A 17,818-nucleotide genomic window follows, 5' to 3' on the forward strand; every position below is an offset into this window, starting at 1 on the left:
GTTGCTGAGGCTAGCTTTGAACTCATGATCCTCCTGCCTCAGCCTCCCAAGCTACTGTAATGTCAGGTGTGCCTGGCTCAGTCAGATGTTTTGTGTCAATCTTTATTGTATTTTGTTTTCATGAAACTGATTTCTTTCTCAGCAAGTTTACCTGATGCCACTCAAGATCCTACCCTCAGAAAATTTGTAATGTGGAAGGGGAGATGACACCTGCAGAGATCTGGGATGTGAGGCCCACCTCAGTAAGTTGAATTAAGAATGTTTTTTAGAATGAAAATAAAAATTAAAAGTGGGTAATGGGCCAGATGACTGAAACAAGAACCTTTATTTGGAGGTTCCTGTTTGTCTGTGCAGCCACCCCGGGACATGTATGCATGCATGCACATTTGCTGTGATGTGCTTAGAGCTTGACGTAGTGTGTTGGCAGAAGTCTCTTCAGTCTGGTGTGGGACCTGCAGCAGTGGAGGATTTAAGTGCATTGCTTGTCCTGGGTATCTTCATCTTGGGTAAGATACTGCTTTGTATTTTGTGAGCTGTTATTGGAACTTTTCTCAGAAGGCTTGTTCTCACTCAGAGGAAAGCTAGTTTAATTGGCGACCTCAGGATCATTGTGGAGCCAATTGCAGAACTCTTGTTCTTAGCAGGGGGACTGCCATAAGGTAGTCCATTGAGTGCAGTTTTAGTTTCTGTAATTTATGTTAAGGTCCTCAGAGAGAAGAAGGGTAGAGTTTGTGGGTAATAAGAGAGTAAGCAAGGAGGGAAATGACAAGGCTTCCACTGTTAAATTGCTTTAGAGCAGGGCTGTGAGTGGCTGTCCTTGAGCTTTTGGCAGGACTCTTTCCTTGCTATTTTGTTTTTTTCTCCCCATTCTAGACAAGCCAAAACTTAACCTTTCAAAGGCAGGAATTCAAACCTCCCAAGAGGGCTAGACTGTTGTCCTGACTTGTCACAACCTGGCATGGCCCTGACCTTGGAAAAGATTGATGCAGGCTGGTTGAGGTATAATGTGGTCTGAAGGGGGGAGCAGGAGAACATAATGACTTCCAAGGTCCCATTCGAGGATAAGGCTGGCTGATGTAAGCCTAGACTGTGTTACGTGGTCTCAGAGGGGAAAACAAGGGCATATTTTAAGAGATTCATGTCTCAGAGTGGTTATGTGGACTTGTATACCTACAAATACTCAAGAGGCCTGTTGAGGTACACAGGAGCATACAGGGAAGTTGAGGGGTCTTAGCATCACTGCAGAGTGATCTGTGAGCAAGGGGAGAATGTACAGTTGTCACTTAATCAGTGGTGGGTTGCCCACTTAGGTCAAACAATATTGCAATATTTGGGGGTCATTTTCACATCTTGTATGGTAATCTCATTGTCATAAGAATCTTTTCCAAAGTTTTTTTTTCTGTCATAATTATGCCACAGATAACAATTTTCCTACACTATATTTTCTCTTTCTTTAAATCAATTTTTTAATTTGTTCTTTTTTTAATATACATGACAGTAGAATGTATTTAGATAGGCATACATGGAATCCAACTTCCATTCTTCTGGTTGTACATGATGAGGAATTACATTGGTCATGTATTTAATATATGATTTCCTACACTAGGAAATAGGAAAAGGATCCTGATATTTTTACACACATACACACACACACACACACACACACACACACACACACACCCCGCCCAAGGAGTGATAGGAGGTGTTATTTAGGAGTTATATTGTGAAAAAGTCATGAGTTCAGGTCCAAATTTTTGGTCAACATATGAATTTCCTATGCAGAATTATCTCAAGAATTATACTGCAGAAGATAAATCAGTATCTGGAAAGAGAAGGAAGTAGGGTGGAGGTAAGAGTTTAATGGTATCTATTATCAAGCTGTTTCTGAATGCTTTTGTTGGAGTTTTAAAAACAGATTTATGAGTAGATAATCATTTAAAAATATATGTATTATGTATATTTATTTCAGAATGTTGGTGTTCAGGTATATATGTATTCAGAATACATTTGTATGGGTATATATATATGTGCATGTGTGTATGTGATTATATATTCATGTGTCAAGTAACATTTCGGTCAATGACAATGCACAACAGTGGTCCCATAAGGTTAAACTGCCTAGTTGCATTGTAGCAATTTCAATTTGTATAAGTACATTCTATGATTCTCCTCACAATGGTGAAATAAATCACGTAGTGACACATTTCTCAGAACACATCTCCATTGTGAAGTGATACATGTGTCTATGGGTGTGTATATATGTGCGTGTGTATATAAATGAATAAATGTATATGAAAGAATGTCTGGACATTTTCTAGCTAGGAAATTGAACTTGACTCGAGAGTTCTTGGTTACTGTTCAAGGTGTCTTGAACCCGTATGATGAGTAGTTACTGAGTGCTTCTCTGCACCTTGCACCATGCTACTGCTGGAGGTTTAGTGGCACACAGGCACAGCTCTTGGCCTCATGGGGCTTGTAGTCTTGGTGAATGTTGTGGAGAGCAAGACTTTAACCACATAAGCATGCTAATAAATAATTAGAAGTTGTGACATATGCCCTGAAAAGATATATTGTACTATTAAGACATGTGGCTGGGGATCTGACTTAGGATGAACGATTGAGGAGATATTTCACTGAGAAAATGACATTTCACTTGACATTAGAAAGATTAAAAGAGTTAGTGGGATGAAGGTATGAGCAGTAGCAATTTATTCAGGGGGAGCAGACAAATACTGTCCCCCCACTTCTCGGTACTAGGGATTGAACCCAGGGGCGCTCTACCCCTGAGCTACATCCCCAGTCCTTTTTATTTTTCGCTTGGAGACAAGGTCTTGCTAAGTTGCTGAGGCTAGCCTTGAACATATGATCCTCCTGCCTCAGTCCTCTGAGTTGCTGGGATTACAGGTGTGTACCATCACACCAGCTGGAGTATGGTTTTGACATATTAAGTTCAGGGACGCTTCCCTCTAACATACTGATTACTTTCACCAACATGGAAAAGCAGTATAGTGTGACAAGGGTACAGGCTCAGGTCCAGAGTGCCTGGGTTTGGATCCTGGCTCTGCCACCTGCTGTGTGTTCTTATGTAGGTCACCTCACCAATCTGTGCCTCAGTTTTCTTATCTCTTAGATCTCTCAGATTGTGAGGATTAAGTGGGTGAACATGTTTGTTGCTCAGATAGTACCTGATATATAGCCTTGTCTGATTTATTGCATATCAACTCCTGATTTCCATTGTGGCACTCATTAACTGGGAAAATAAAAGTATGATTCTTTAATGTTAAAGATTTTGCTCAGGAAGTTGAGTGATTTTCCCAAAGATCAAAGAGTTAGTCAATGGAAGGTCTGAGCCTAGAAGATAATCTTTTTTAAACTCTAATTTAGTGCTCTTCTACTAAGATCTTTGCTTTTTTCTTCATTCACTCAGAACACTAATGATGTATTTGAGTATTTGGGGCTGAAAATCAGTATATTCTATTTATCAGATTGTTTGCACCTTTTAAATAATTTATTTGAAAGTGGTTTGGTGTGGTTCCAAGAGTTGCTAATGAGGTTGTAGGATGCCTTGCAGTTGATTTCCATGTAATGGTCACATTGGCAGTGAAGGCATCCTTCTATTATGTGCCAGACACTTTACGGCTGTTGTAGCTCAGGAATGGGGCTCAAATATAAGCAAGACATGGATGATCTTGTCTTTGAGAATACATAGACCTGATGACAGAAATGGAAATCAACCATTTCTCTTTCATATAAGTGGTGCACTGCTGGGCGGGTTGGGGGGGGTTCTAGTGCTGAGTGCTATTTGCTGGGCAGAGGAGGGAGCACAACCGATTTTTTGGAAAAGGATACATTCAGAGGGTGACAAAGATTTCATGCCCCATTAGGATGAACTGAAGTTAAGACTTGTTCTTTTTATGACCCTCATCCATGTAGGTGTGAGATGAGGTGGGTGGTGTGGAGCAGGAATAGGGCTGTGGCTATAGAGAGACTGTGTTTTCATGAGAGGTACTTCTATTTAGGGGAACTCAGTGTGACTTCCTTTATATCTGACTCAGTAATTATTATCAACATTGTTATAGAGGGTTCAAGATGCAAAGTGAAAAGTTTCCAGTTCATTCTGATTCATCATTTGCCATTCTTATAAAGGTGGAAGTTCAGAACCCAAATCTTCCCTGAAGCTATAAATCATTTTCCATCTGACTCTTGAGTTATAAAAAATAGGATCTTCTATGGTAATGCTTCCTATTTTTCAAAGCACTGTTATCTACATTGTCATATTTGGTCCTTGTGTTATAGACGAGGAAGCCAAGGCTCAGTAAGATCAAGTGGGACCTAAGGCAGGAACCTCCTTGAGCAATTGGATCTAGATTCTCCAGGTGGAGGATTTTGTTGATTAGAATACAGGTAAGGAATCTCTTCAATTGGTTTTTACAAGTTAAAATGGCCACCATTATGTGCCAGATGGCCTATCTTGTTGTTAGTGCAACAAACAGACCTCTCCCCTTTACAGATTTGGAGGTGGAATTTCTACAGTGCCAGGTGGCTAGGTGTGCAGGGATTATGGCTGAGACTAGGCACAGTAGTAGATAGGAACCCAAAACTGGATGAATTGTAACTTGTTGGCATTAGGGTTCTTGTGTTAAGCTGAGAAAATGTGGGGGCATTATGTAGAGAACAGTGAGTCCTTTTGTAGGAACTGGTGAGTGCAGTGAAATCAATACCACAGAGATAATATAAACAGAGAAATACTTTTGCCCAGTGTGGTCCAGTTCTTATTCTACTCACACTGCTCTGCTTTTAAAATAACAACAAAAAACCTCACCATGGACTTTCATGTAGTCATGTCCTAAATTTGGTTAATTCCTTAAGTGAGTTTAAACTTTCCCCATATTTATGTATCTCGTCTCCCACATGCACTGAATATTCTTCCTATGTTTCAAAGTAGTAGTTCTGATTTAGTTGGAAGGAGGGTGAAAATTTCAGGCTGTATATCTTATAATTTTTTGTTTGTGTTAAATGTGCCAGTTGTGTTACGTTTGGGGTTGTCATCTCCAGGGCAATCCTGCAATCATTTGCTTTTTATTTTTTTTTCCGGAACATCAACTTTTATCTAATCTTTCATTATAGCCAATCTAAAGCAGCCCCCAAGTGGCTTTCCAAACATCACCCTGTTTTGCTTCATCGCAGCCCTTATCAACAGCTGATGTTTCTCATTTGCACATTCATCTGCTTCTTTTTTGCCCATCCTGCCCCACATGTAAACTGCATGAGCTGGGACCATGTCTTTCTTGAGCAATGCTGCGCCCCAGTGCCTCAGAGACTTGCCCACACAGGTACTCACTGTTTGTTTGTTAAATTAATAAACTTCTCTGGACATAATTTTCTGATTTTTATCTTTAGATTGAAAAGTCAAGAGCAGCATGTTTTGCCCACTTCAGCTGGTCCTGATCCCAATGTTACTGGGTAAGTAGAAGCCAAGGAACCATGGGAGGTATTTGATTTCTCATAACTCTTGTGCATTTTTAAAAGGCTTTTTGTTTTGTTTTTGGTAGTTTTTAATTCCCTTTGATTTTTGGAAAATGAAAACCCTAGCCTGAAACTTCATGGTTTTACTGAAATAGCTGTTTTAGAAGCAGGTAGTGGGCTCTTTCTTGGGAAACTGAAACTTCTTGTTTCTATTAGTCACAGAATGTCTTCGGTTTATCCTGGATGTTCTAGGACCTTCTTGTGTGTAAAAAAAAAGAAAAAAAAGTTTCTCTATGGCCTTCCTGCACTTTAAATTGTCTTCAAAACCACAGCTAGTCTCAGATCCAGAATTGAAATGACCAGAGACGCCAGAATCCCTTTCATTGTTTTCACTCGTAGCCATGCCAGCGCCAGCCTTCTTGCAGTTCCTCAAATGCCTGAGCTTTTTCCCAATATGGTGGTTTCCTTTGCCCGGAAGCTTTCTTCCTCTCTTTGGCACCTCACACTAGTGAGCCTGCTTCCTTTCCCATTAAGATCCATTTTCTTCTGTGAAGCCTGCTAATGGACTCAGGCCATGTCTATACCTTAGGCAGGTGCTCAGGGCTGCTTCCTGTTGTTCATCTCCACTGCTAATTCTTTAAAATTCCCTTTTACCCCCTGCCTTTCTTCTTATTCCATGGCTATAACTCTATAGGAAGAAATACATGAATTAAGTGCTTTGCTCTCATTGCTTTTTTTGTTTTTCTATTATTACTTTTTGAATTGTGGACAGTGAACTAAACACTGACTTAGCAAAGAACACAAATAGGTTGCCTTTGCTCCAGTTCTAGGCAACACAGAGTGTGCACAAATAGGTATGTGCCCATGTGTACACATACACCCTCACACACAAATGGTATGTGTTAGAGAATTTTTTTTTCACAGAAACAGTGTTATAAGAGATGTGTGAAGCAACCTGCAGACTTTTGCTCTTCTTTCCAGTAAATTTCCAAGCCAACCCCTGAATGTAGTGGTTTGAAGGCATCATGGGGTTTGTACTTTTGTGTGGAGAGATTTCCCTCCCTAAGAATATTTCCTTCTCTTCAGCTACTCCTCTACTAAGATCACCCCTCAGATCTCCAGACAGTAGTTTCCCTTTGCTTTGGTTGCTGCAGTTGCTTTCTAGTAGTCCTTCACTTAATTCTACATAATATTGAATTAAACTAAATTCACTTCTTGTACTTTTAACCACAAGTACAATTGCTCAACTGTTCCTCACAGGAAAATTCCAAATGGTTGTTGGAGCTAATTTTGATTTCTTTCAAAATAACTCTTTCCAAAGGGTTTAGAGTTCATGTTTTCTTTTCTGTCCTCCCTACTGTGTGAGCCTGCTGTTGGGCAGGAAGTTAGCTGTCTTCTCTCAGGGAAACAGCTTGGATGAAAAGACTGGCACATTTTCTGTTCATTCCCATATGCGTTCTCTTGGCTCTTCTTTGATATAAACTGGGCAGCATCTAAATTTGTCTCTCTTGATTTTGTTGTCTCTATGCATGGAGCATGTCCTATGAAAACAGAAATATCCATAAAATGGTTTTCTCTTTTAGTGACCTCTTGGAATTCCACCCACACATCAGATGATTATATGAGTGGGTGGGTGGGTGTAAGCCCACGTGTGCAAATGCCTCAAAGAGGAAAAGCTAGGGATGATGGCAAAGTTGGAGGGGGTGAGGTAGGGAAAAGGCAAACACAAAGGAATTTAAGGGGAAAGCCGTGCTCCACATTAGCCTACTTACAAAGGCCTGCTCAGTCAGAATTTGCCAACAAATGCAGAGGTAAACTTTTGTGAAGGAGCTAAAGAAAGGGAAAAGAGGAAGAAAACAAACAAAATACTGTAAGTTGGCCATTCAGATAGGGAACTAGTAGGAAATTTAAGAACAAGAAATATCCATTTCCTGTTTATGGTAAGTGAATTGGGTGACTAGTGATCCAAAAGGATGGACTTTAGGGTTTCCTTTGTTTCTTTAAAAAAGTTGGGAGATAGAATTCTAGAAAAGGGCAAGAGCCTAGTTAGGGGAAAGGAGCCAGATAGCATTTATTCCAGTACAAAGTTTGCGGAACCCTTCTGACTTAAGCCATGCAGATAACTAGAGGATACCTCAATTACCTTTAGAGATTCCATGCTGGTTCAAGTGAGAGGCCTCTGAGCACTTGGTCCCTGTTGAGTCATCGAGGGAAGGGAGGTGGATAGTACTTGGTGACTGATGCTGATTTTTGTTACTAAAGGTATTTGTCTAAATGAGTCATCTTCTTGCCTTTGATTCTATAGCTTGTTCCTTGGGCCTGAATGACTTTAGTGCTTCCCCCCCTGAACTCACAGTCCATGTGGGTGATTCAGCTCTGATGGGATGTGTTTTCCAGAACCTAGAAGGGAAACACGTGACCAAAGTAGACTGGATGCTGTCACCTGGAAAGCATGCTGAGGTAATGAAGAGCGCACCTCACTATATCCTAGAAGCCCCACATTTGTGGTTGTCAGGATGGTACTGCAGGAGGGAGAGAGAATCACTCATCAAGTACCATGAAATGGTGTTGTTGCAAGAGCTTGGGCTTTGGAGGTGTCCTAACTGGGATTCCTCCTAGCTTGGCCACTTGGCTGTGCAATCAGTGAGGCAGATTACCCAGCCCTGCTAAGCTTCAATTTCCTGATCTGTGTTGAGGAAGGTAGTTATGATAATGGCAATGCTTAACTTTCACGTAGTTGAGGGGCTAATTGGAGACATGCATGTGAAGTTCTTTTAGTTTCCTTCTTCTGTGCCTTTGTAGAGCCGTAAAGGTGGGTGACATGGATAATTCCTGTGGCTTAGACAAAAGACCTCTGAGCTAGGCATGAGGATGTTGTCACATTTATCTTTGGGTATGTGTGTGGGTGGGGGTGGGGGCAGACTCTTTCAGCATTCTACTGCTGCTTGAAGTACTAGGATTAGCAACTGCACCTGGCTGGGTGAGGGTCTCTCATGGAGCTCTTTGGATTAGGAAACAGTATTAAGCTTCATCAGAGATTCTGTGGAGCTACTTGGATGTAAGGATCATTTGTGAAATACATCCCAGGTAGTTTGCTATTAGTAACAAAGTCCCAATGTTTGCAAATAAAATAGTTTTTGCAACTCAGAGCACATTCTTTGTTACCCCTGCAATGCTACTCTCTCTCAAATTTTTATTACTATTTATTATCATGAGAGGGCTATAGCTATGGTGTAAATAGAAATAAGGATCTTCCAGGGTTCCCCCTCTTAGCTTGTAACCATTTCCTACTCATAACTCCTCCTTTTGTGTTAGAGGAGGGCAGAAATGGGAAGAAAGGCAGCCAGCATTTTGGGAACCCCAGCCCACAACACCAGAGGGATTACATCATGCAGTTAAATGCTATGAAATCTGGGGGCCTTCAGAAAACAGGGTGAAATGAGAAGTGTTTTTCAAAAGTTGTGAATTTGAGCAGCTTGGGGCACTGAGGCACAAGGATTGCGAGTTCAAAGCCAGTCTCAGCAACAGTAAAGCCCTAAGCAACTCAGTGAGACCCTGTCTCTAGATAGAATACAAATAGAATTCAAAATAGGGCTGGGGAAGTGGCTCAGTGGTTGAGTGCCTCTGAGTTTAATCCCTGATAGCCCCCTTCACTGCCAAAAAGAGTTGTGAGTTTGAATCTCCAGAGTGATCTTCAGAGTCGTTGTAGCACTGATTCCTTTAGCTGTAAGAAATAAAAATGTGTGCACTGTATTTCCCTTTGTCTTTGTGGAAAATGAGCCACAGAGCTTGTGTAAGCTGGGATGTTGCCTGGCATATTATTACCACTGATTGGCTACAAAGAACACTTTATTCATGTATGATGATGATAACTATGCCACCTCCACATAACGGGGTCTTTTGACTACAGACTCCTAGGTCTAGTTCCTCTTTGGATTTTCTCTAACACTGTCTGTGTTGCCCTCCAGGATGAATATGTGCTATACTATTATGGCAACCTCAGTGTGCCTGTGGGGCGCTTCCGGAACCGTGTGTTTTTGGCAGGAGACCTCCTACAAAAAGATGGTTCTCTGCTGCTCCAAGATGTGCAAGAGGCTGACCAGGGAACCTACACCTGTGAAATCCGCCTTGAAAGCGAGAGCAAGGTGTTAAAAAGCAAAGTGGTGCTGCGTGTGCTACCAGAGGAGCCCAAAGGTATGGGGATGCTTAGATGGGGCTGAGGACAAGGGGCAAGGGTACTGATTTCATGGAGCAAATGCCAACCTTTGGCTAAGTAGTTACCACCAAGTGAGTCTTGAATAAATGATAATTATTTTATTAAATAAAAATCATGATAATTATACTTTAAACATATTCTTCCTCACAAAAGTCCCGTGAAATGTTTATTATTTTTTCCATTTTACATGTGGTAACTGAGGCTTAGAGAAGTTAAGTGACTTGCCTAAGGACACATTTATTAAATGACATAAGCTGTACTTAAGCCCTGGTGCCTCTGACAACAAAGTCCATGTTCCTTTCACTTTTCCTTGACATTTCCTATCTATCAGTTAGCCACTTTGATGCCAATCCATAGCTACCTATGTTAGGTGTCCTGTAGGTTATAAAAGAAGTGAATAGATTTCTCTAAATTTTTAACATCTCATTTTCCCACTCATAAATGGAGGAAGTGGCTTCAGTAGATCAGTGTGGTTTTTTTTTTTTAAACTGTTCCTTTGTAGATGCCTTAAGCTCCAAGGAACTGATAGCACAGAGGGTGCTATCTGAGGGGCATGGGTTGGTAGAAAACCTACTCAGGTAGGACCCCAGCTTCCACCTCCATTGCAGCCAAAGTCCTTTTCCTTTTCCTGTTTTGTTTATTGAGCTGCCAGGTCAGATTTTGTTTGAAGAAAGAATTCTGCATCCTTAAAGTAAGATTGTGATCTGTGGTGACCCAAGTCATGGAAAGACAGGCATTCAGAAAGTTCCTTCTTCTCTCTGACTAGGTATTAGCTGGAAGGAATGCAATTGAGACTGCAATCAAAGAAGGCATTATGTTTCCAGAACAGTCTCAAGAACAAGTATTTTAAGCAGCAGCAGTAGCTGCTGGATTGGTCTCTAAAGCAGAGGTAGAGAGGGTCAACCAGTAGGGTGGAAGCTGAAGCTTCAGTTCTTCTCCAGAAGAGCATGAAGGCACCAAAGTAGTGGTAAATAACAAGGATTCCTTCTTATTTAGTGAGAGCAACATTCTTGGAAAATAGGTAGACTAGAATACAGCACTACTGAACAGCATCATGCATGGTTACCCATTCCACTAACATTCTGAAATCTTTCATCATGTAAATAATTTTTACTCTTTTATAATGAACTAATGATATCCAAACTAATAAGAGTCAATGTCTCTAAAATTTAGTTTATTGTATTGATCTCTAAACAAAAATATGTAAATTAAAAGTGTTTGAAAGTCATAGGACAAGATGCATTCATTACCAAGTGTGGTGCAGAAGGAATAGTCTGTGGCCTCGGGGAAGCTTGCTATCTAGGTAAGGAGGGAGATCTGGGTCTCCCTCTGCTGCTGGCTTAGGTCCGTAGCTACTCAGCTCCATCAATGAGCTCCTCTGGAACACCCTGCCTTCCTTCCTCTTTCAGAACACCCACCACACCTGTTCATTTGTATTTTCCCTGCTTCTCTGTTTCTACTCATCTGTGACCAGCTCTGGGCATAGCACCTGGTACAGAGAAAGCAATCAATAAACATCTGTGTAAAGATGAAATTCTTTAAACATCTCTCTGAGCCTGATTTCTAAAAAGAGTTATAGAAGGTAGTCTCTGGCACCTCCCCTCATGTTTCCTACTTTTTCTCATTGAAATTTTTCTCTTAATTCCAAAGCTATGGTTCTTCAAGAAAAGGAGGAAGGTCAAATGCTAGTATTTGTCAAGGTATTTCTCTTTAAATTTTTTTTTGTGTGTGGTACTGGTGATTGAAACCAGAGCCTTGCCCTTGCCAGGCAAGTGCTCTACCACTGAACCTCATCCCCAGCATTTTTAAAATTAAAAAAAAAAATTTAGTTGTAGATGGACACAATATTTTTATTTTTATTTATTTATTTTTATGTGATGCTGAGGATTGAACTCAGGGCCTCACAGGTGAGAGGCAAACTCACCACTGAGCTACAACCTCAGCCCCACTTTTTTAAATTTGAGACAGGGTCTCGCTAAGTTTCCCAGGTTGATCGCAAACTCATAATCCTCCTGACTCAGCCTCTAAGTCTCTGGGATTACAGGCATGTGATACTCTACCAGGCCCCAAGGATACCTTTATGCTTCCTTTTTCTGTCTTCATTCCTTAGTGCTATTATTTAATGCCTAAACACTTGTCTAGACAAGCATAGCCTTCAAAATGGGTGCCTCTTCCCACTTAGAGATACAGTGGGAGCTTAAAAAGGAGCCAGTCTCAAGAGTTGAAGAAGCCATGAAAACATGCTAGAACCACATTAGTCAGATATTTCCCCAGTAGTTGGTAAAGCAGCTTGAATTTATCTTTCCCTTCCAATTAGAATGGGACCATATACACAATTTTTCCCTGTGTCCCAGTAAGAACTTGCTTTATGGAGGTTGTCTTTTTCCATGTGGAAACTCCTTTTTACAGTCATCTATAATTTTCTCTGCAAAAGTAATCCTTCAGTTTATAATTTTTATTAATGATTCTATTACTTTTTCAGTTATTTTAAATACTGATAGGTTAAAAGTAATAAAAAATTAATAATATTAACTTCCTGTAATTTTCTAGAATCAGCCACCCTTCTACTTGTGTGAGATGGTACAGTCTGTGAGTGAAAGAACAAAGAGTTTGTTTTTACTTATTGGGCCTGGATTTGAGTGCTGGTTCTATCCTTTACCGGCCGTGTGGCTTTGGGCTCTTTCACTTTGCTCTTCTGCAAAATGGGAAGTGATATAGATGTCTCAAAATATTGTATGACTAACTGATAGACTAGGTATAGTGTCTAGCATGTGCTTGGTGCATTAAAAAGACTTAGAATGTTCAGTTAATATTATTTAAAAAGATAGTTCAGCTCTTAATGTGCTGATAAATTCAGAGGGAGGCACCTTCCCTACTGGTATTTTTGGGAATCAATTTTGATTGCTTTCAAAATAATTCCCTCTATTGAATTTAGAATTCATAATATTTTCTTTTGCTTTCCTCCCATTGTGCACATCTCCTGCTGGGCAGGATGTTCATGTTCTCCCAAGGAAAGGGTTTAGATGAAAAGTGGGCTATGCACTCATGGGCTTTTCTCAATGGTCCTTTGAAGGAACTCTCTCTAGATAAGACCTAAGCTTGTGTCTCCCTATATGCCCTTAATCAATTCTTTTTTTAAAAAAGATTTAATTTGTTTTAATTAGTTATTCATGACAGTAGAATGCATTTATGCACTTTGATATATCATACATAGATGGGATATAATTTCTCATTTTTCTGAGTGTACATGTTATAGAATTATATTGGTCATGAAATCACATATATACTTAAAGTAATAATGTCTTTCATTGTCTATCTTTTCTATCCCCAGATCCCCTCCCCTCCCCTCTCTTCTCTTTCCTCTACCTAATCTAAAGTAATGCTAATCTTCTCTAGTGACCCCCGCCTTATTGTGAATTAGCATCCACATATTAGAGAAAACATTGAGCCTTTAGTTTTGGAGGACTGGCTTATTTAACTTAGTATGGTATTCTCCAATTCCATCCATTTACTGACAAATGCCATAAATTTCTCTCTTCTTTAAATCTGAGTAATATTCCATTGAGTATATATACCACATCTTCTTTATCCAATCATCCTTAATCAATTCGTAATCAACTTTGTGATTGATTTGTATAGGGCATTTGGAAAAATCAGAAACATGTGTCTACTTGTTTTCTTTTCAGGGACCTCTTGAAATGACTCACAATGAACATATGGTGGGGTCAGCTGCTCATAAAAATAGGCAGCAGAAAGAGCCCAGGAGTAGGAAAGTGAGAAGCAGTAGAGAGGGGTCAAGTGGAGAAGGTAGGGTTAGGGGAGGGCAGGGTTGGAATAGAATGAAGAGTCTAGGGGAAAACTGTCTACTGTCTTGTCCTACTTTGCAAAAGTTTGGTGACCTATCCTGAAACCAGAACTAGGTCCTAAGCAAATCCTAAGACAATTTGTAAAAGAATAAAAGAATTTGAATAAAGTTACCCTTGATTCATTTTTTTTTAAGCTCGGAGAACCAGTGGGTTAAATATAAGAATGAAGGTTTTATAACTTTCCACTTCCTGTTTATGCTAAGGAGATGTGGGTATCTTAAGTTGATGAACAGAAAGTGGGACTTCAAGATTTTCTGTACATCCTTTAGTACAGACTTGATGTGAAGTTAGAATTCATGGGAGGAATTCTGAAAAGAAGGAAAGAGAAAGGAATTAAAGGGCACCAGAAAGAATTTATTGCAGTATGAAGACAGCAGAAACCTCAGACCTGCCATTTATAGGCAGTTAGAGGGTATTTCTTACTCTTGGGGATGCCATGTTAGTTTGAGTGAAGGGCCTCTGTTACTTTGACCACATGGAATCATCTGGATTATCTATGGAGGGAATATGTACAGTGTTTGGCGGTGACAGTGATTTTTGCTGTTGAGGGTCTTTGGCTAACATTCTCTAGAAATTCTTTTACTTCTACAGATTATATTTTGAGCCTAACTTGATTTACTGTTTTATCCCCAGAGGTCACGGTCCATGTGGGTGATTCAGCTCTGATGAGATGTATTTTCCACAGCACAGAAAAGAAACGCCTGACCCAGGTAGACTGGATGTTCTCTTCAGGAGAGCATACCAAGGTAGGAGAAGGAAGCATCACCATGTAGTAGAAGCCTGTGGCTGGTGGCAGGACAGAGCTGGGAGAGGGACAGTCAGTTGTCAGATGCATGAGGTGGGTGGCATTACAAGAGCTTGGGCTTTAGAGCTTGTTGAACATGGACTCCTAATTCAGCTGCTTGGCTGGGCAGCTTTGGCTTCCTAGTGGGAAACGTGACACTAATGGAGAAGAAGATAATGAGGATGATGTTTAACTTTTAAGGTTGTTAAGACACTGGCATGAATACATAGATGTAAAGCATTCTGCACATGACTTAGCCAAGGCATCTTGGTTTCCTTCTTCTCTTTGTAGAGTTCATGAGAGAATGAAAGGGATGATTTCTCTTGCCTAGCCAGGAAAGCTATGGAATAAATATAAGAATTTGATTACTTTCTTATTCTTATTGGGATTGTTTTGTGAGTTTTGGTTTGTGCTCCATTGTTCCCTTTATGTGATAGAGGGAATTTTCCTTTTTTTTTTTTTTTCAAGTGTTGGGATTGGTGGATCCTGGGGGCTGGGTGAGGGTCATTTCATGGGAACTCTGTAAAACCATAAACAGCAAGTTAGTTCACTAGACTAGTAGATCTTCACCATGATATGTGGTGATGTATTTATGGATGACGCTGTGTGTGAGGGGCATTCTGGGTAACATTATTAATAAAAGTTAAGGTACAAGGCTTTTACTTTTATAAATTAAAACATATGGTAGTCATCCCTCTAGCAAGATAATTTGCACTCCCTTGATTCCTATATGCTGATTGAGTGGGTCAGAAAGGATGGCATTATGGAGTAGGGGGAATTACATGTCATGCATTTTTTTCTTTTTTTGTACCAGGGATTGAACCCCCAGGGGTGTTTAACCACTGAGCCACATCCCTAGCCCTTTTTAATATTTTATTTGAAGATAGGGCCTCTTGCTGAGTTGCTAAGCCTGGCTTTGAACTTGAGATCCTTTCTTTCTCTGCCTCCTGAGCTGCGGGGATTATAAGTGTGTGTCATTGCACTGGGCTGACTTTATTATGCATTTAAATGTCGTCCATCAAATGATTCACCGCAGAAGGAGATGGGAGGTTTAAGGGCCAGATCTCTCCATATGTGTTTGTGTCTGTATGCCCAATACCTTTTCTTAAAAGCTTAAAGAAATTTACATACCTTTATAAAAAAAATTCTAACACTCCTTCACTTAAATATTTTTTAAGCATTTACTGTGTGATAAACACTCAAAGCCCCTGTCCTGATGCAGGACTTGCAATCAAGATAATGGGGAGATAATAAAATGGCAAAGAATAAATATATAATACATTGAGTAATAGTTAGTGCTATAGAGAACCATTAAGCCGAGTTTTGTGGTTATTTTATGTGGGTGACACTTGAGCAGTAGTCTGAAGGCAGTGGGGGTGGGTGAACCATGAGTATGTCTGGAGGAAGTGTCTCAGTCATAGGGAGTGGCAGTGAAAGGCTCTAAGACCAGGACCCAAGGAGCAGCAAGGAGCTGATGGAGGAAGAGAAAGTAGAAGATGAAACCCAAGAGGAAAATGGGACTGTCACTTTGTGAAGGGCCTTTTACTTTAAGTAGAAATGAAGGGCCGTGGGAAGGTTTTGAGCAGAGAAGTGAAAGATGTAACTTAGGTTTTTAAAGGCTCATCTGCTGAGAATAGATTGTAGTGAAGAATACGCAGAGAGGCCAGTAAGAAAGTCCTGTGGGAACCTGTGTAAGAGATGCGAACCTGTGTAAGAGACAGCAGGAGGTGAAAAGTGGCTGGGGTCAGAATGTATCCTGAAGGTAGAGGTGATCAGAGTTGCTGAGAAGTTAGATGCAAATTCTCCAAGAAAGAGAAGAAATTAAGGATGACCTTAATTTTTAGCTTGAGCCTCTGGAAGAAGCCATGACCATGGCTGTTTACCAGTGTGATGGACTGAAGGAACTGGCTTAGGGGAACAATTAGGAGTTCAGTTTTAAATGTGTTTCAGGTACCTATTGGAAATCCAACTGGAAATGCCAAAAAAGTGAACATGTAACTGGGCGTGTTGGTGCAGGCCTGTGATCCCAGCAGGGTTCAGGAGTCTGAGGCAACAGGATTTCAAGTTCAAAGCCAGCCTCAGCAATTTAGCAAGACTCTAAGCAACTTAGCAAGACCCTGTCTCAAAAATGGCCTGGGGATGTGGCTCAGGGATTAAGTTCCCCTGGATTTAATCCCCGGTACTAAGAAAAAAAAAAAACAAAAAAAACAAAGGAACATGTGCTCTTACTTTTTTTTAAAAAAAAACTGGAGAAGTGCAAAACAAAAGCCCTTTATTCCCACTTTAAAAAAAAAAATCCTCCTCTTCTGAGGAAATAGCATGCATGATTTCATGATGCTCTTCATAAGCACATACTTACGTGTGTGCACTTGAATTGCTGTTATCTAGTACATATACACACATGTGTGCACACAGCTTTGTTGCATAACACTAACATGCACCTGTGTGTGCCCAACCTTGAGTTAGCTAACACTTTCTGAGGCCTGAGATCGTCCTTCCTCCCCGCTTCCCCATATCCCCTCGCTGCCAGTCCTCCAAAGCTCATGCTTTTGCCTTTCCCTTCCAGGAAATCATCTTACACTATGACCTCAAATTCCACTTTCCTGAGAGATACTTCCCTTATCAGGGTCGCTACCAGAACCGTGTAAACCTGGTGGGAGACATTTCCCACAACGATGGTTCCATCATGCTCCAAAGAGTGAAAGAGTCTGATGGAGGAATCTACAACTGCAGTATCCACCTGGGGAACCTGCTGTTCAGGAAAACTCTTGTGCTGCATGTGACTACGGAAAAGTCTCAAAGTATCTAACATTTGATTGGAGAGGGCTGAGGGACCTTAGCTGGTAGCAGGGCCAGGACTAGAGTGAGTAGAAAGGTTCCTAGGCTGAAAAAGGGAAGGGGCTTGCTCCTAGGTACTCATTGTGGGCCGGCCCCGCCCTGAGAGTGCTGCCTCCTTCACCATGACTCTTTAAGGGCCTGGCTTCCCTTGCCCTGGTTTTGGCACTGTGGGGCTGAGGAAAAGGGAGCTAATGTATAGACCACCAACCCTATGCCAGTGTATACTACTACTGCAAAGATTCAAGAGCTCAGACAGCTTGGAATTGAGGTCCAAACCCATTTTTATTTGGCTTAAAGGGAGTCACTGCGTGCTCTGTTATGGTAGGGAAAATGATCCTGAGCTGGTGAGAGATAGCAAGAATCAAAGAGAAAACAGGAAGGTACCAAGCCCAAAATGGAGGGGTTTTCTGGCATACAATGTGCATCCAGGCCAGTGGTGTGTAGGAAAAGAAAGAGTCAATTGTGTTGACTGAGAGGTTGATAGTGAGGAGTTAACGTTAAACCATAACTCGTTTAGCAGTCAGGATGTGGCCTGTGGACTTTGCTGGGGCCTTCAGGAGCTGATTGCGGTTGACTGGGGGTGGAGAGGTGGGGGTAGGATGGTACATACCAGAACCTCAGGCTGGGGGCTTAAGTCTGTGGATTCTT

General features: G+C 40.9%; 1 protein-coding gene across 1 annotated transcript in view; it reads left to right on the top strand.

Moving 5' to 3' along the window:
• Positions 1-208: 208 nt before the first annotated feature.
• The window catches only part of JAML (junction adhesion molecule like), a 27,627-nt gene continuing 10,017 nt past the window's right edge, over positions 209-17,818 (top strand). The window contains exons 1-8 of the mRNA XM_081278596.1: positions 209-242; positions 355-506; positions 4,297-4,404; positions 5,401-5,463; positions 7,772-7,926; positions 9,435-9,660; positions 14,182-14,294; positions 16,899-17,133. Coding sequence (XP_081134722.1) covers positions 5,421-5,463; positions 7,772-7,926; positions 9,435-9,660; positions 14,182-14,294; positions 16,899-17,133 — 772 coding nt within the window. The 5' untranslated portion in view covers positions 209-242; positions 355-506; positions 4,297-4,404; positions 5,401-5,420. The remainder of the gene's footprint in view (positions 243-354; positions 507-4,296; positions 4,405-5,400; positions 5,464-7,771; positions 7,927-9,434; positions 9,661-14,181; positions 14,295-16,898; positions 17,134-17,818) is intronic.

This window comes from Spermophilus citellus (assembly GCF_964194105.1).
Source record: "Spermophilus citellus genome assembly, chromosome: 2".
Lineage (NCBI taxonomy): Eukaryota > Metazoa > Chordata > Mammalia > Rodentia > Sciuridae > Spermophilus > Spermophilus citellus.